At 40.9% G+C, this 18,317-nt stretch overlaps 3 protein-coding genes and 1 long non-coding RNA gene across 14 annotated transcripts in view; 2 read left to right on the top strand and 2 right to left on the bottom strand.

Moving 5' to 3' along the window:
• Nucleotides 1-2,723, top strand: part of prdm16 (PR domain containing 16) — a 150,753-nt gene extending 148,030 nt beyond the window's left edge. For 9 of the 10 annotated variants that reach the window (XM_037242411.1, XM_037242381.1, XM_037242351.1 and 6 more), the window contains one exon: nucleotides 304-2,723. In XM_037242411.1, the coding sequence (XP_037098306.1) occupies nucleotides 304-438 (135 nt within the window). In that variant the 3' untranslated portion in view covers nucleotides 439-2,723. The remainder of the gene's footprint in view (nucleotides 1-303) is intronic. The other variant, XM_037242391.1, reaches the window with a different exon arrangement.
• A 1,384-nt stretch (nucleotides 2,724-4,107) lies between these two features.
• On the top strand, nucleotides 4,108-7,470 carry tprg1l (tumor protein p63 regulated 1-like). 2 transcript variants are annotated; one of them, XM_037242444.1, is made up of 6 exons: nucleotides 4,108-4,453; nucleotides 4,699-4,790; nucleotides 5,140-5,190; nucleotides 5,553-5,678; nucleotides 6,325-6,460; nucleotides 6,692-7,470. In XM_037242444.1, exons 1-6 carry the CDS (start codon nucleotides 4,226-4,228, stop codon nucleotides 6,884-6,886), a joined length of 828 nt encoding a protein of 275 aa, XP_037098339.1. In that variant the 5' UTR covers nucleotides 4,108-4,225; the 3' UTR covers nucleotides 6,887-7,470. The 2 variants fall into 2 exon arrangements, with proteins under 2 accessions (XP_037098339.1, XP_037098338.1); XM_037242443.1 differs by having other exon boundaries at nucleotides 4,110-4,453; nucleotides 6,325-6,478.
• Nucleotides 7,471-7,721: 251 nt separating this feature from the next.
• Nucleotides 7,722-8,255, bottom strand: LOC119116787. The gene is made up of 2 exons (XR_005096365.1): nucleotides 8,005-8,255; nucleotides 7,722-7,891 (listed from the first exon to the last, which is right to left on the bottom strand). It is a non-coding gene; the product is annotated as an uncharacterized LOC119116787 (long non-coding RNA).
• Nucleotides 8,256-8,272: 17 nt separating this feature from the next.
• wrap73 (WD repeat containing, antisense to TP73) lies at nucleotides 8,273-16,975 on the bottom strand. Its single transcript, XM_037242441.1, has 13 exons — nucleotides 16,815-16,975; nucleotides 16,273-16,352; nucleotides 16,039-16,191; nucleotides 15,563-15,679; nucleotides 11,465-11,537; nucleotides 10,927-11,030; nucleotides 10,647-10,733; nucleotides 9,684-9,818; nucleotides 9,501-9,578; nucleotides 9,318-9,420; nucleotides 9,057-9,182; nucleotides 8,774-8,968; nucleotides 8,273-8,676 (listed from the first exon to the last, which is right to left on the bottom strand). The coding sequence occupies exons 2-13, from the start codon at nucleotides 16,339-16,341 to the stop codon at nucleotides 8,564-8,566; spliced, it is 1,353 nt and encodes a 450-aa protein (XP_037098336.1). The 5' UTR covers nucleotides 16,342-16,352; nucleotides 16,815-16,975; the 3' UTR covers nucleotides 8,273-8,563.
• Nucleotides 16,976-18,317: the final 1,342 nt, after the last annotated feature.

Here is an 18,317-nt window from a genome sequence, read left to right as displayed (position 1 = left end):
TTTTTTAGTTTTACAGTATCCACACTATTAAAAGTTGAAAAAAAAATAATTGCATATTAAATTAGAGCCACAAGATGGGGCCAGAGAGGGATAATTATGACCCCTCCCCAAAATAAATATTTAAATATCTACTATCAGATCTTTTTAGATTCTGAACTGTACAACAAAAAGTGTTTACCACTGTAAACTCCACCTTTACGGCACCACCATATTATCATGATTAAAGAAACGAAGTATGTTGATAGTGAAAGCTGTGTCAAAGGAATAAATCAAAAATCAGTTCATCCGTGTGGTCTTCTGCAGGCTTATGCAATGATGCTGTCTCTGTCCGACAACAACCCTTTGCACACGCCCTCCCAGAACTCCCTGGATGCTTGGCTGGGCATGGGAGGCGGATCGTCTGAGACGAGCAGCTTCCACCCGCTCAACCACATCTAGACAAGAGAGAGAAATGGAGAGGAGGTTGGTGTGGTAGAAGGTGGCAGGAACAGTAGTTTGATTAGAGACACAAGTGGAGTGGACACAAGTCGTCATGAAGAACGGAGAATTCAGTGTGTGTGTGTGTGTGTGTGTGTGTGTGTGTGTGTGTGTGTGTGTGTGTGTGTGTGTGTGTGTGTGTGTGTGTGTGTGTGTGTGTGTGTGTTTGTGAGAAAGAGGCGGTAGACTGTAAGAAAGCACTGCTAAGCTCCTGTTGATGTGAAGGACATACATGATGAATGCTTCTCGACAGCATTGAAACTTTGCCGATCATCCCCCTAAGTGCGCTCAGTCTCCCCTGGCGACAGCAGAGAGCTGACGTGACACTCTGTAGACACTTAAATGACTCGTGTCACTAAAAGCTCTGTGTGTGATGCCTGGAAGAAGAAAAAGAAGGAAAAAAATCGCACTGCAGCGTTAAAACTACTTGGCCACAAGGGGGTGCTGTTTCTCACCAAGTGACATTTGACTCCAGATGAAACTCCACGCGGATTGCGTGTCACCGACTGCAGAATCAACGGGAGTGTGGAAATGAACGATAAATACACACAGACTGATTTTAATGTGCACAGTAAATTGATTTTAGTGGATTTACCAGCTTGATCATGCTGGCAATCGTTCAGTCACACATCATTTCATGTCACTCTTAAATGTTGTTTGCTTACTTTCCTCTTAGTTACCGCAGTATTCTTTTGTTGTAGGCACCTTCGTGCTAAATTATTAATATAATTATTTTAGAGAAGGACCAAAATTGTATAATAATGTCACATGGTGTACAAAATAACCTAGTTGTTCATAGCGATGGTGACACGTGCCAAATAACCCATAGAAAATATTTTGTTCTCTGACAATCATTTCATTTCCACTTGCTCCAATATATTTGATTTCAGAAGCATGTGTGTATGTAGTATTTATTTTTTGCTTGTTCACTCATTCTGTATGAGGTGGTGGGTGCGAGAGTAAGGAAAAGTCCTCTGTCTTCTTTTTTTCCTTTGGTTGCTGAAGGAATAAACACCGGTGAGAGATTGAGAATCTCCAGTTTTGGTGTGCCATAAAGGAAACGATCCATGAAATGTTATTATTTATAGTGGAAGATAGTTGTAGTTTTAGTGGCACTGTAATGTCCTTCCGTGTTTAGTTTGCCTCTTGCTTCAGTTCCATTTCACCCGTATTAAGTATTATTGTGGGGGGAGCCTTTGCCGTTAGTATCACAAAAAGATATTACCAACCTTTATAAGACAAATAGAATCTGTCAGGATTTGATAAGAACATGTAATTGTAATGTAGCCCAAAAGGCCTGGACCATTTGTCCGACCTTATTGGGGAATGAGACTCATGAAACCAGAAGAAGTATCTAAAATACATTTACTGGCATCACAATTCCGCTAGTCGGTCGTTCATGAATAAAATGTTTCTTTTAATCAATGGTGGCCCTATCGGATGCTCTCCTGTTCTTCTCCTGGCGTCAAACTCATTCCATAAATTAGCAGGAGGACATGACTTCTTTTGGACTGTAGATAGCTGTAGATAGACATCACGGGAGGCGTTTCTCGTCATCCTCAAACTCGGCCTGATGTATTTTTCAAGCTAGCACTTAATGAAACCACATGGGTCCAAGCCATACCCTGATCAGGCTTAGGTCTCGGCGACAGGACAGAAGGAACACTGTACTTTTCTTTGGCTACACGAGGACTGCTGCATCATCTCATTTTTCTGAAGATACAAGTCTCTTGTTTGATAAATCTCTTCATTTATTTACCTTTATAAGATGTAAAGATGTGGGTCGTTTCTATGTCGTGATTCATGTCAAGTCATGGACTACTGTAGTAAGAATGCGCTGTGTAAAGGCTTTGAAGGCATTGAAGCATTCCATTTTTCCCACTTCAGAAATTATTCTGGCAGATGGTCGTCAAGATATTGGAACGCGGTTGCTGTCCCCCTCCCCCGCTCACTGTTACAGGAGACAAAAAAATAGATATTGTTTCTTATTGACTGTACAGTATTTTAAAGATGGAAAATATGGTGCATTTGTCCGAAGGAAGAAAAAAAAATAATGGAAAAATATGGGCTTAAATGGATGGTGCTTGTTCGTTTGGATCTGAGTTGTATATCGCCTATGTTATGTTTATTGAAAACTGACAACAACAAAAAAATATGATATTGTGCATGACGTGTTTAGCGGTCATAATTATGTCCATTTGTGAATTGTGTATCAAATCAAAAAAAGATTAAAAAAAAAAAAAATCCGTAGATGCACTTATTGTAAATGTGGTTTAGGTTTAGTAGGTTTGACTTCAAGTTCTTGACTGCCTTACACGTTGGGTGGGGCAAGTGGCTCTTAAAGAAATAAAAGAAGACTTGTGGGAGAAGACATAACAGGAAAAAAAAAAAACAATAAAGGATTGTAGAATAATATTGAACAATTCTGAAATTGCAATTCTTTTGATGCTTGTGATTATTGAAGATGTACTTTAGAAAAATTTCATTGAAAAGACATGACTGATGTTAATTCTGTAGAATAGCAATGTATACCAAATGTAATCTTTCCAATGTTATGAAGAATTTATACATGAAATTGATATGCAATAAAACCGGTGTGCTTTTTAAATGGAATTTTCACCTCTTCATGTTTTTTCCAGGTAGGGAACAAGAAGAGTGTTGTTTCAAGCATTTTGCTGTTTTTTGCTCCCCATCATATCTTGGACCATCTTTAGTATTAGGATATAAACAACGAGCATATGCACAACATTGTTGAAAAAAACAATCGTTATTTTTTTTCATGCCTCCAAAAGGGGATCTTGAGGCATCAACTTTGACACAGCTAAGACTTTGCTGACAGACTCATTACCCCCATGATGACACCATATTCATTTGTAACATCAACATTAAGTTAAGCATATTTACTTGCTTATAAGAATCATGTGACTATTACAAATAGGAACATTAAGACACAACCCAAGAATGCAATTTTAGAGAAATTGCACCACAGTTAGCAAATGCGGGATGAAAAAAATTTGAAACATTATGTAGGAAATGATATTAAAAGCTATTGAGCAATAGGGAATCATGTGGAATGATGAGGAATGGTAATGATACTTAATGTTATGGAAAGATGTGAAATAAAATTCCATGTGGAATCTGAACAGTTTAAGTTTAAAAGTGGAATAGTTTGATTCTGTTCAAATGTGAAAAGTCGAGCTGAAAGTAAGGAAAATCTGAATAATAGGTTTTAATTTGGGAGTTGTGACAAAAAAGTTGGCATGAGCTCACCACATTAAAGTTAGAGTGGTTTGAATCAGTCCAAAAAATTGGAATGTTGCTTATAAATTTACATTTGATAAAAACTTAATATATAACAACCTATTGGTTAGTGTTTAGTAGGATGGTTCCAAACTAGGGTTAGGGGGTTAAGGTTAAGGGGTTGGTTGGGGTTTGGGTCAGGGTTGGAATTTGGGGTTGGACGTTCGGGTTAAGGGTTAGGAGGTTACAGGGTTAGGGGTTAACAAACCAGAAATTACTCTAATATTAATGGTTTCATAAAAATATAATCGTACTGTCTGTTTTCCTTGCAGTGTGACCAGATGAGGCCACGCGGCGCAGTTAACTGGCGACTGTCCCTTTAAGAGGACGCTCAGAGGCGGAAGTGAAGCAAGCACTTCCACAATCAAAACATTACTGGTGCGCAATGGGCAAGTGTGCTTCCACCAAATAACATTTTGCTTTTCCGTCGAGGAATTTCCCTTCCGCCATGCTTCAGCTGAACGACACGGTGGAGCCCGAGAGTCCGGGAGCCGCGGTTCTCCATCCGGCCGAGGCCGAGGAAGGAGTGGAGGTCGCTTTCACGCCGCCGGAGGCCGGGCGGAGCCTGGGACATGGAGCCACTGCAGCCTGCTGCGGGCCACTGCAAACGTTGACGCCTTTTCACGTGCACAACCCCACCATTCAAGCCAAAGTCAAGGACTATTTTGTGTTCCGGGTACGACGTCCATTTCCTACGCTTGCATTCGTCATGTAAAGAGAGTGTTATATGATGATGGAATGACTGACTGACAATGGCAGTCCGAAGTAAGAGTACAGTACAAATATGTGGCTAAGTGTGGGTGTGGTGGTGGTGGTGGTGGTGGTGGTGGTGGTGGTGGTGGTGGTGGTGATGATGATGATGATGATGATGATGATAATTGTGAGGAGGCTGACTCATCATCTGTTTCATGCTGATGCCAGCCAGGTACCATCGAGCAGGCGGTCAGCGACATCCGGACTGTGGCGCTTCCCTCTGAGGATGGAGAAGTGCTGAGTGTCTGGCTTCTGGCTCAGTAAGTCTCATTCTTATCTTGAACCATGCGCTCATCTTAAGTAGCTCTGAAACTCTTTCTTTCATGTGTTATTTCTACTGGAAGCTGGTGTCAAACATTTCCAAGTAAAATACTATAATGATATATAATAAATGAAATGCTTGAGTGACTGAGCACACTTTTCACAGACGTCTGGCAGAAAGAAATGTTTTGACGAGAGAGCCGAGTTTTGATTTTGGCTTTTGAGGTCTCCACAATAAATGTTCTCAAAAATGCGTTAACTGGCTTGAATGAGTAAGGAGCGCAAGTGTGTTGCTGCTATCGAATAGTGAGTTATCATGTCAAAGTAAGATGCCAATCATCTGTGCAGGATTGACCACTGGAATAATGAGAAGGAGAGACTTGTCCTCATTACGGACAGGTAAGACAAAAAGCACACATCGATGTGCTTTCATGTCATCGTTCAAAAAAAAGATCCACCTTTTTATTTTTACACACAGTTAGCTAATACTAATATGTGCCAACGCTGCAACTTGCTTTACGTTTTGCTCTTGATATAAGCTGCATCAAAGAGGTTCTTTTGTTTTGTGGTCATCTGAGAAACTCAATGGTTATTGTTTGTTAGTTGTATGTGCATTAACTCCTGTGTTTCACAAGCAGGCATAAGATTAATTTTGTTGTTTTAGTTCACACTTAATGAGTGGGCAGTTACACTATTTAAAGAGTCAATTTTCTATATTATGTTCCCTTTAACCAAAAGTTGGTTTTCCTTCGCATGTGCAGGTCCTTGCTGGTGTGCAAGTACGACTTCATCAATTTGCTGTGTCAGCAGGTCATCAGAATCTCGCTCAACGCCGTCGACACCATCTCAGTGGGCGAGTTTGAGTTCCCGCCCAAATCCCTGAACAAGTATGCATGTCTCATTTGACCCTTGATCAAACTTTATGATTACCAGCATTACGATTCTAAATGATTTGCCTCCATTGCCACATACAGTAATTGTTTGGTAATTTCAATATGAAGCTTTGTATTACAATTTCTATTAAGTTTAAGAGACGTTTGAAACAAATTGTACAAATTGTCATGGAGAAATGCAGAGAAATGTCAAGACACAAGGCGCCAAAGGCAGGCTTGGCTCGGTCTGCTGTAACACTTGATAAAAGCATGGAAATAAATCAACAACAAAATCAGAAAAACAGTGCAAGGAACTCATAGCAACAGTGTTTTTGCCTGGGGGAAAAAGGGCACATCTATTTGAAGGAAGCATTTATGTGTCTGAAGTAGACCCGGTAACTGGGGCACGACGGCTAGTACAGAGGTTAACATTTCAGTAGGCTAATAGCATAATTGTCATAAAAGTGATTTTTAACATACTGTCACAAATCTATAAGAATACTAATGTGCTCCATAAAAGTAGTTTATTATTTTTATATGTCATGTGTAGATTGTGAAGCAACTGGAATCTTCTGAATGCCTTCCAGAATGACGTGGGCAATAACAGTAACAAGATGTTACTATGACCCCCCTCAGTATTTACAGGACATTGTTTTTACAGGAGAGATGGTGTTGGGGTTCGTGTCCAGTGGGACAAGCGTCCCCGGGCCTCCTTCTTAAACCGCTGGAACCCGTGGTCCACAGATATGCCCTACGCCACCTTCACAGAGCACCCCATGTCCCACGCAGATGAGAAGGTGGCCTCCCTCTGCCAGGTAATCCCTTCAGACTAGGTTTAATTGGACACGCTTCTTTTCCCCCAAACTTTGGGGCTGGTAGTCTAGACTCGTTAGAACCACGTAGCTCTGTCCTGGTTGATAATAAAAGTCGTAGTCTACTTCTTTTTGTTAGCGATTCACAGCGAATGACAGGGTTTACTGTAAAGATCTTTTTTTTCATTGTGTATTTATTTCTGCTCGTATGTACAGCTGGACAACTTTCAGACCCAGCTTGTACAGGCGGTGAAGAGAGCCCATAAGGAGAACCCTATCCCTGGTCGGGCCAACGGAGTCCTGATCCTGGAGAGACCCCTCCTCATTGAGACCTACCTGGGCATTATGTCCTTTATCAACAATGAGGCTAAGTTGGGCTATTCAATGACCCGTGGCAAGATTGGTTTTTAGAGACAGTTTCTCCAAACGGGGCGGCACCCTTGTTTGTGTTGTGTGCGCAGCTCGGAGATCGTACAAAATGAGCCTTCGCAGGTTGTTTGTAGCAGACAAATAGTCGGCCAGTTGAAGACTTGCATGAACTGTCTCCTCATTTGGTTTTAGCGCCCCAGTCCTTTCAAGAGCTACCATACTTGCATGGGCCCTTTGACTGTATTGGGTATGTGACAAAAAGTTGATGAGAAATACGACGGTGTTTGCTTCTGCCTTTTTCTTATATTCCTTTTTTGTCCTAAACTGGGTGTGTTGCAATCTTTTGCTACTTATTTGAGCATTAACTGTTAAAAGTGGCGTTCAGTGCCAAAGATGTAATGGCTGTGTGCCTGCAGTCATCATGAGACTCCTGAGCGGATTCTTGGAATGGAAACTATTGTATATCCAGTCACATGATTAAGTGGAATAAGCCTTGCTAATAGGGGAATTGATCATGATGCGCTCTGTCTTTCTTAACAATTCAACTTGTTTACTGTGGAAAATGAGAGAATATTCTTCACAATAAAAACAAATTGTAGGTGACCTTAATAAATGATCTTATGTGACCTTTCTCTCTTTTTTTGGCAAATTTGCCTACAAATGGGAGCTATAAGAGTATTGTGAGAGCAGTGTTAGAGCAAACACAGACTGTTTTGTTTTTATCATACTCCATCTTGGCCAAAGGGAAGTTGTGCACTATTCAAATGTGATTGCACATGATATGATAGACGCGTATCGCTTTCAAATCTCTGTAGCTCAGGAATGGGAGGTATTTCAAAATGGACAAGAAATTGAAGCAAACAAAGTAGTCTCAAAGTTTTCTGCAACTGTATGCAGATTATAGCTACAAGAGGGCCAGCACATTTTTTGTCCATGTATGGCAATTTTGTCTGGTTAGGTAAGTGTCTTCCCCCAGTAGTGCTAATGAAAAATTGCAGCCCCTCCATCATTTAAGTTGTCCATCTCTGCAGTACATGGTGTTGAAATCTTTTGTGACGGAGCTTATCACAAAGTTTCTTTGGGTTCAGATGGAATTCCGGGCCTAGATGAAGCTTTCTTGAGAGTTAAGCCTTGTTGGAGTTGCGTGCCTTTAACTTGACTTTAACATCTCTTCATGCTTAAAATACAAAATGCACAGAAAGCCTTTTTTTTTTTTTTTTTTGCTCTTTCTTGAAAATGATGTATTTTATTCGTCCAAAGAAACCATTATGTCGTAAGCTCTCCATCAGGTCCTGTGATTCCACATAACAACTTGTACCTAATAGGGTGTGTATGTTAGTGTTTTCTAAGGCCCCTTTACAGTATTATGCCAGAGAAGCCAGCTGTCCAGCCACCTCTTGTTTTAAAATTAACTGCAATGAAACACCATGAAATTATTTTTCAATTTTTATTCAAAATAATGTCATGACAAAGTACAAATGTTCAGAAAGTGAAAGCTTTGTCAGAACTATAATATATTTACATGTGTATATAAAACTGTGTTTTTGTTTTTATTTATCCAAAAGAGGAATGTCAAGTTTTCCAAAACATTCAGTATAACAAACTTCAAGTATATTGCGCTTGTGGAGCAGAGTGCTGAGTTCTTCCCCATCCGTTCATTGGACTAGATTTTATGTTAACACATGCTGGAACTGAATTTCAGTTCTGTGCCTGCTTGCATCACTTGTCCTCATTGCCAGTGTTGATGTAGCACAAACACAGCTGGTCCTTCCCAAGCAGGATGAGAGGATCCCCATGGCAGTGCCACATCAACGAGTGGACCTGGAAACCACCTGGCAGGACACAGACACCAAAGTAAGTTTGAGGAAATGTATTTACTTGACAGTGACACTGGGATTCTTTGTACTTTATAATCACCAATCATTTTACCGTCGTCACTGGGAACTTGAACAGAAACGCATCCTGTTGGGGTCCACAGATAAATGTTTGTGTTGCCGGTGCATATCGCCAGCCGCGGGCGTCTTGGGTCCCACTGGAAACAGCGCACAGCCGACATCTGCTCAAGCACAGCCTCAAGGCTCATCTTCTGCATGTCCCACACCCAGATAACACTGGCCATGTTATCTGCGATCAAGAGTGCACATGTTGAAAGCTGGGTTGCAGAATGCGTAGCCCTGGTAATCAAATACATAAGGGGAACGTGATGCCTGACCATTTTTGGTGGCTAAGTAGCGACTGTCTGAGCTGAAGGCCAAAGTAGAGACACCAATCTTGGGGTTTGGTCTGTCTGGGTCTGGTCTGACCACAGGCATTTGAACTGGAGATGGGAGAATCTCATCTGGAGGGGACATCAAGAAAGTTGATGATTACAGAAGAATGGGTTTCACTTGACCACAGAGTTGCTGTAGCCAAATGAGTAAAATACAACGTATTTAATTGGTTGTTGTTCTATAACAGGCAAATACTGACATACATTTGCTTTGATTGCCAAAGAGGGTCGAGTCCATTGTTAGGTTGTGTAGAGAGAGTTCTTCATTGCCAGCGCCTGACCTTTTCTCCACCTCCTTATACACAACCTGGCAACAGAACAAGTAGCTTTGGTTATAATAAAGCTCTTTGGCCTAATGCTATAACAGCAATGACAGAAAATACTTGCAACTTTAGTGGTGGTGATGACTGCTGGGTGTTCAAACTGTGCAATCTTCTTCCATGTGATGTGGTTAAGAATGCGTACCTGTAATGTGTTTACAGTCACTATCAATACTATTTGGACATTTGGTAGAAATAAACATGAAGACACTTCTATACAAGGTGTGACTTTCTAAATGTGTGTTCATACTTTTTCGTCATAGCTGCCAATGGCCAGGAACTGACTGCTGGGGCTCCAGGCCACACTCTTGACACCCAACGACCACTCGTAGGCGCTGTAGGTGAACAGCAAGCGGCCATCCAGAGAATACAGCAACACTTTGTACTGCCAAGAGAACATGCCCATGAGGCGTTGTGCTCACAACAGGATTGGAAAGGTGAGTTTGACATTTACAAATCCTTCCCTTCTGTGAATTAGACCATTTACAAAAACAAAGTGGGGAAATAAAGACATACAGTACAGTGTAAAAACAAGATAGTACAGAGAACGCCCATATATTTGTAAGAAAAGTGCTTTGCCACCATCTAGTGTCATCTATAGGCAATTACAAACCTTTAAGCAGGCATCACTGGACGTTATGCACGATAACGCATTAAGCATTTTGGATGGAAAAGTCAGCAAGAATGACAATTGCAGCTGTCAATACATTACAAGTTAGCCTACTGAGATGCCATTTGGCTAAGAAATAATTCAGGGTTCTGTAATAGTTTTTATTAGTTCACGCTGGTAGTGTTTAAGATTGAAATGGCATCACAAGTTTGCACTTTTCAAAAACCAGGCGATAACCAATACTGCGATATGCCGTTATGTTCAGCGTCAATTCAGTTTTGAGTTTTAACATCTTGTCACTATGCTTTTACATGCTGATCGGAAGTTAACACGCCACCTTACACCCAACGCGGGAGTGTTGCGTGCATAGTCCATTACTCGCAGACTTTCGCTTTTCAGGCAGGGCTTGGTCCCTTTCTCCCATGAATAGTGGCGTTCACGTTTTACATGAAAGCACGTGTCACTAATATCAAATTTAAATTTCAGGCTATGAGAAAAATCCGAAATCCTTTGCTCCATTTTTAAAATTATTCCCCGAGACTGTCACATTATTAGCATGAGCCTGGCAATAGAGCAAGCACGCACCGACCCTGAGGACCTTACCTCCAGACAACTGTCCCAAACAGCCAGAACGCAGCCATTGGGAGACCACTCTAACCCCACAAGGTCCTGCGTCTCAGTCTCAAAATGCTGTAAAAAAATCATCGTCATATATTTACACTTGAACTAACCAAGGTGGCAATAAGAACCAAGAAAGGTGCTAACTTCCAATACTAACCAAACTAGAATGTAAATCCTATTTGACTCAAGGCTATAAAGTTATAGTACCGTTCGGATAAAATTTGTAAATGGAGCAAAAGCCGAAGTTACGTTTTCTACTTACCCTGAGCAAGTGCCAATCATCGCACACAAACACACAAACGTAATCTTTGCAGTCACGACGTTCCGCAAAGGCCATGTAACAGCCATCTCTGCTGAAATCAATACCTGCGGGTAAAAATGAACGGCGCAAAACAATCACTCGGAGTGAAACAAAATGCTAATCCGAATAAATGTGATTTGACTTTGTGAAAAATTAAACGGTGACTTCCTATCGGGTGTTAGGACACTTAAGAGTGAAGTATCCGGGACTTATTATTTATGGCAGCTGAGGGGATGCTTAGGTCATGCAAAGGCACGAACAGAGATGGTAACGGGCCATAATTTTTACCCAGGCTGTTGACAGGCCTGTTATGAAAAGCATGTCCCATTTACTGAGAGGGGCACAGCTGTCTGCAGGGAGAGGTGGACTTTTTATACATAGCCCGCGAGTTGCTGCAAGGTAAAGAACAGCATGTGATTCGTGAGCATGCTGCTGATCCCGTCCTCGGGTGCTTGTGGTAATAGACACTCATTACAACAAAAATGAGTGCCATACTCACCCTTCTGACAAGCTTTGGGATTCTTGATGTAAGACACTGCTTTGGTGCACAGAGACCACACGGTGATTCTCAGCTGTCAAGGCAGAAGAAAAGTAACAAGGGTGGCTCATCACGTCTAGTAAAAGTCATTTCTACATATACAAAAGGTCATTTGACGTCATTTCCAGACCTATGATGAACTTTAAAAATTCAAGTGTGCCTCATAAATGTGTTTATCACTTACAGAAATATGAACATGAAATAAGAGCACGAAAACATCCTCGACAAAAACTTCTGAGCCAAACCTTCGAAAATGTACATGGTAAAGATAATGTAAGCTTGGTGCTTGGACAGTCCGTACATAGAAACCAGTCATTCATTTAGCATTTGGGAATGTTTGCAGCTTTCATCACAGTGTTTAAATGGACATTTGAACTGAGCCAGCGTCTGTCACCGATGTGGCCTAAAATGTCCACCCTGTTTGTTGAAGACATCCAGCTGTGCAGGTCTTCCAATAACACCCCAGTGCACACATCCTTAACATCCCATCATGACATCCAATACCAATATTGCTCAAAACAAAAACACATTTGACTCCTCCACATCCAACATTAGAGATGTATGTAAAAGCAATTACCTCAAATCGAAAAGAATTATATGTAACTGTCAACAATTGGGATGTATGGCAACATCCCAATATAGCCACAGTGCGATAACTCATGTGCAGAAAGAATAATTTAAGATGACTGCAAACTTAATAGCAGCGACATGAAATTAAGCATGTAAGCGATTTGCGCCTGGACAAATGATTGAGAACAGGCAAGTGTATTTGCTGCAATATATTCTCATCTGTCAGCAGAGGATTAGAGCGTAAGCATTCCACATAGAAAGCAGTCTCAAACCGATATAGCCCATTTCTCTTGTTACAGACTCATGATTCTATCAAGGAACTGGAGCCTCTTCCAGCCAACATTCACAAGGTATGCGTGAGCTCTTGTCATCGTGCTCATGTCAGCATTTTAGCCCAGCGGCATTGGTGACAGGTTAGATGCTCGCGTGGCTCCGGCCGTACTAAGAACGCTGATCCGACCACGCCAATCTAAAAGCAATAACATGAGTTGAGTGAGCTTAATGATGTCAAAGGCTGCAGTGGAGCAACACGCAGCGGGTGAAGGTGGACCCGTGGGGATGGCTGATGATCATTTTACAAGAGATTAATAAATGTTTAGAATGCAGGTGTTTTCAAGGTAGGTACAATCAGACCTCTGAAAGCTGGTATTGCTTTGCCTCTTCCAACAAAGTTTTGGGCTTGGTTGAACTGAGCGGCTTTAAGCTATCTCACCTCAGAGGCAGTTATGAGCTAACACTCGAGATACACTGAAAAAGCAACTCGTAAGATACAGTTGTTGTGTGGCAGTCTTAAGAAACACAAGTTTTATTTTTGATAGGATTCAAATTAAACCATAAGGCATTTCAGGATAGCATATTTAAAAAAAAAAGAAAAAATACAGTAATGCAGAAAGTCCCGGTTCAGTCTTTAGTCAGTCATATTTTACCAAAAGAATTGCCGATATAAGTGCAATAATGAAACGACACTTGACTAAAACACACGCATGGCTAAGCAGCTTTACCGTCACATAGTCAGACAGACAAACGCATACAGAGGCACGATTCACACCACAAGCAGCTGTCCCTAAACAAGTTATTATAGCAGGCTGTTTATGAGTGGCGCTGAAACTCAAGCCTGACACAAACACCCGTCTGGCACAGCCTTAATGAAACTTTGCTCAGGGGTGAAGGTAAGTTCAGTCGGCCCGTTGTCAAGACAGTATAGTAAGTGCGACTTTGGCTCCGTTAAATTCATTTCCAACTTGAGCGACAAAATGATGCTCTGTAAATAGTCAATCAAGTCTGTTTCTTATTGAGGGACTTGAGTAAACAAACATCTGTGCAGATGGTGAGAAATATTATGATGGAATACTGTCTTTCTATTTGGGAAAGTACGGTATCCATCAGACCTTAGTATAGAATTTTCAGAGGAACATTCCTATCTACACTGTATGCAATGCTTACAAAGCAAAATCTTACAAAATGTAATGTGGCATGAGATGAGTTTCCACGTAGTATACATTATTGCTGATGGCTACAGCGTTTTTTTTTTTGTAATGTCCATCTTTTTATTTTACACCTGGAAGATCCAGACAGACACAAAGCAGACCTGCTTGCCACAGACACATGCACCGCCTGCATTCGTTGGCCCTCCAGTCAGTTGTGTATTGGCCCCATGACACCTGTCAAGTGATTCCCGGAGTCAGGCTCAACTTCGTATGCCACGAAGGGCGAGGGTCGCAGCTCCAGTATACGTATGTAAGCTCTCATCACTCGCACACCATGTGACGACTATGGAGTGAAATACCAAACAGCCGTCAGGAGTTGCAGGTTGGAATGAAAATCATTTTTGACACCTTCGTTGTTGGTTAGCAAACTTAGTTGGAGCTTGACCTGATAATATTTTCAAGGCAAATTAACTGTTTCTGGAATTATTCAATAGACCTTGGCAGTTTGACAGCGATTCCTAAAATGTGGTACCTGTACCACTGATGGTCTGCGGGCTCACTCTAGTGGTACTCGGAAGACTCACTGGCCAAGTAGGGTAGATTGTGGCTTATTTTCACATGGGTTAGTTGTCACGTTGTAATTATCTTCTCCACTGGAGACCGAAACTAAAACCAGGAAGGCACATATCTTCCTTTATGTGATCAGGGGTCATGTCCTGTCTCAGGAGAGGATAGCACATTGGGAGCTGAGATGAGCAGCAATCGACCACTTTGCACAAACCAAAGTAAAAAATGTTAATATACGTACAAGCATCTTTCGGATAAAATAAAAAAATCCTAGCAGTGATAGATATGAACTTGTTCGAGAAGAGATTCAGGTAGCTTGTCCTATATATCAGAGTGAGGATTTGAAAGCATGGTAATTTGGGGCAACATATCATTTTGGGGTTGCAAAGAATGAGTCAATGATAAATGACCCCCTGGCAAATCGGCTGGCTTACCTATGCCAGAATTGCCATTTGTCAGACTAGTGAGGAATGTTGTATTCGGCTGACTACGGTGCTCACTCTCATGTAAAAAAGAACAGAAGTAATTTGGTCTTTTTATATTATATTTACATTATTTATTTGGTTTGTACATCATTGATTCCAAGAAATGTGAAAAAGTGTAAAAAAGTAAGACATCAAGCCCCGGTCTCCAGTTCAGTTGTATAACTTTAAAGTTCAAAACATTTGAATCTAATCGAAAAGAACAGTAAAGTTTTTAAACAGTTGACTGTAAACTTTAAGAAGTTCGTTTTTATCATTTTCATTCAATGTTTGTGCTAGAAAAATAAATGAATACATTTTTAAGTTGGGCATAGTGCTAATATTCAAGCTGCCTAATGTTATAGCATCTTATAATTAATGGTTTTATTTTTTATCAAAGTTTAGCCTTACTACACTTCAGTATTTTAAAGTAGGTCAATCTGGTGGTACTGGGAAAGCCAAGTATTTTTTTAGATAGCACTTGGTGTACAACAAATTTGCGAGCCCCTGTGTCAATATCACAGCATAAAACAAATTCATGTGGAAACTGGGAAGCTTGTATTTCTTCATGAAAAACACCAACATTTACTAAGGCCCTGAGTTTATTTTCTAATCACTCTTTCTCAAACTAAATACTCTTAAATGCCTTTGCTAAATCTTAAGGCACTAAAGCTCACTAATAGACCAACCCATGCAAGCAATTTTTGGTCATTCTAATTTCTTCCTCCCTGATGATACCTACCTAGAGGCAACCATAAGACAACATTCGGATTACACCAGACCTACATGATGCCCAAAAAAATTTCCAGAGGCAATAAGAGCAATGTGACAGGATGCTAACAGTAGCTGTGGTCTGAAATCAAGCTGAACACATGCAGCAGGTGAGGGGGGGTGTTAAGGCTCTGGTGTCTGGCTATTTTTGAGTCCACCCCCCTTCCTAGTAGGCCAGCAACAGTGGAAATCAGACAAGCATATGCATAACACTGCATGCGCAAGAATGCATGCCCGCTGGCACGCACCAACTTGGCACTTACATGGAATTCGGTGGTGTTGAGAATGTGACGTCCATCTGGACTCCAGCGAGAAGCGACCAGTCCAATCGAGCCCTCGTCAATTTTACAGTGCCAGTCGGGCTGTTCCAACGACCACACCTGAAGAGAAAGACGGGGAGCAGGACAGCAGGATAACCATCACTAGTAATGAGACCCTTCACACACAGAGTGAATCTTCCTTAACTTCAGTTCCACAAACTACTTGAAAACATGAAAGACTGGCAATGGATCCCCCTTCAGAGGTAAGATACAAGCCATGCAATTACAACAAAATACATAATTTCATTTCATTGTTAGAAATCAGGACCAAAACTGTCTTGGAAATACATTACAGCTGATAGAAGCAAAATAAACGCACCAGCAACAGAAATGAGACATTCGCTTTCCTGTCTAAACAGAGTTCGAATACTGGCACCAGTAACTGTTGGGAGATTCACCGGCATCTTCTCACAGCCTACCTGCACCAGTCCTCTCTTGTACATAGCACACAAGATGAACTGAGAGTCAGATGACCATTCCATGTGAGATATCTGGTCCAGGCAGGTGTAGAGGTTCAGGATCTGCAGTGTGCTCACGTCCCGTACCACCAATCTGTACTGCACGCAGGTAGCCTGTAAAATTCATTTAAAAAAACAAGACTATTAAGAGAATCTCAGTCCCACTGATGGTGAATGTAACACATTAAAACTTACTAAGTATTTCCCATCTGGAGAAACTTTACAAAGTTGGTTGGATTGCTTGAAGACTTCTGAGAAATTCATGTCGAGGATTTCTAGAAAAGAAATTCTAGTTATGACACCAACATCAGTTTGATTCAAGCGTTCTCGCCTGCTGAGGGTAATTCCAAAATTCTACACGAGATGGGGACATACGCCCAAAAACTAAGAACTAGATACGGCTTTGAAAGTATACACTAAACATGAGAACCATAACACCGAAACAATCCGCGTATGGGTCTATCGTTGAAAGAGGTCAACCACATTACCTCAGTTTAAAAAAATATATAATCAGCAAAAAGCTTCAGGTTTCTAACTGACTCGCCCCCAAAAAATAATAGTTATCAATGTGAGAAACGAAACTAATTTAAACCATAACTTAATTTGATCTTTTGTTTATTTGCCCACGGTATTTGAGAAGACATTCGCAGATTAACGGTAAACAAATCAACATGTCGCTAACGGTCAGACAACTTCCACGCTAGCTAAACACGCGTCACCGAATGTAGTGTGCTAACCTGTGTTATTTTCAAAACCAAGGTCGGAACATAATCGCTGGTACAGGAGACAGTCCGGCCTATTATGCAGTTTAGAAAAGTTAGCTTCGTCTGATAATCGTTAGCACGCTGAAATAATCACAAGAACTGGTTTGTTTGTATGCGTAAGTGAAGACACAGAAGTGCTGACCAATCAGCGCATCGCTGTGTTTATTTGTGCATTATGGGAAATGTAGTTTCTGGTTCTTCTGTTTCTTTTCTGCTTAAAGATATTAGGCCTACCTGTTATGAATGCGCTGACGCATCTACCCATGTAAACTGCAAGACTTCTTTTAGGTTTGTTCGAGTGCTGCTTTTAGGTATGCAAGATACCTATGTAAAAAATGTATTTGGTCTATTTTAATTGCTTTTACACCGCCTAATTGCATCAATAAATGTTCCCGTTTTCCTTACCGTGAAACATTATTTTTTTTTCATATAACACTGGTCAGCCTATCATGAAAAAGAGCCAACAGGCATCCACCTGCGAAGATGGGGAAGGTTTCCCGCTTGTGAGCGCCCAAAACGCGCTGCCTACCGCCTCCCTTCTTCCTTTACCTCTGCCGAAGTCGTTTAGAAAAGCTCACAATTCCCAGAGCACCATGCAAATCAGCTTCCCTGTCCTTATCATTCTCTTCATTTTCTTTCTCCGAAAAGTCAATCCCCTGCTGTAGGCTATTCTTATCAAAGTTAGAGTTTGGTCGTTTGTTTTTCCTCGTTGTTTTCGTTATTGTGCTTTATATGGAGGCTGAGTCTCTGGTTATGTTCAACAATAAACAGACTCTGCACACAAGACAATTCGCATTGGATTGGGATAATAACACGCATCAGGTAGGCCATTTTATTTATTTTTGTTTGCCTGTAATATTAGCATAATGCCAAACTCTCCTTTAATCGGTTTTTTTTTCAGTTCACAGCAAATGTCAGAGGTGCTCTAAAAAAATAATTGTATCGATACAAAAGTCTCAGCTAAAGAATTTGCTGTCCTATTTTTGGCTGCGGGGTGTTTTGTTATAATCAACAAGATACTTTTTGCTTCTTTCAACATTTGACAGTACCATAATAATCGCCAATATAAAAGGTTTATTATCATGTTACCTGACGGGATTCTTCAAATGCATCAGGTTAATAATCCCTGACCAGATTTTATTGTGCCGTCGTTGCGTAATTTTGCCAGAGTGTATATTAATGATTCAAAAACCACCTTTGTCAATTGAAATAAAATCGTTCACAAGGGGTTACAGAGAATTGAATACAGATGTAGCCTATAATTAATTTCTTTTCATTTGGGAGTGCATACTTTTCCCCCATACTGACTCATGGGAAGCAGTGTGTGATTGTGTATTAGGTAAGTGTAAGTTGCCATGGGGGCTGTAACCCGGGAGTTGAGACAATTTGACATCGCCTATATCTGCCATTATGCTGCAAAGTTGCGCAATTTGTTGGTAACAGAAGTTAGCGTGCAGGGAAATAAATGAACTCCAG

Source organism: Syngnathus acus, chromosome 2 (assembly GCF_901709675.1).
Source record: "Syngnathus acus chromosome 2, fSynAcu1.2, whole genome shotgun sequence".
In the NCBI taxonomy this organism is placed as follows: Eukaryota; Metazoa; Chordata; class Actinopteri; order Syngnathiformes; family Syngnathidae; genus Syngnathus; species Syngnathus acus.
Note: the sequence above shows the minus strand (reverse complement) of the source record. Positions and strands in the feature narration are given on the sequence as shown.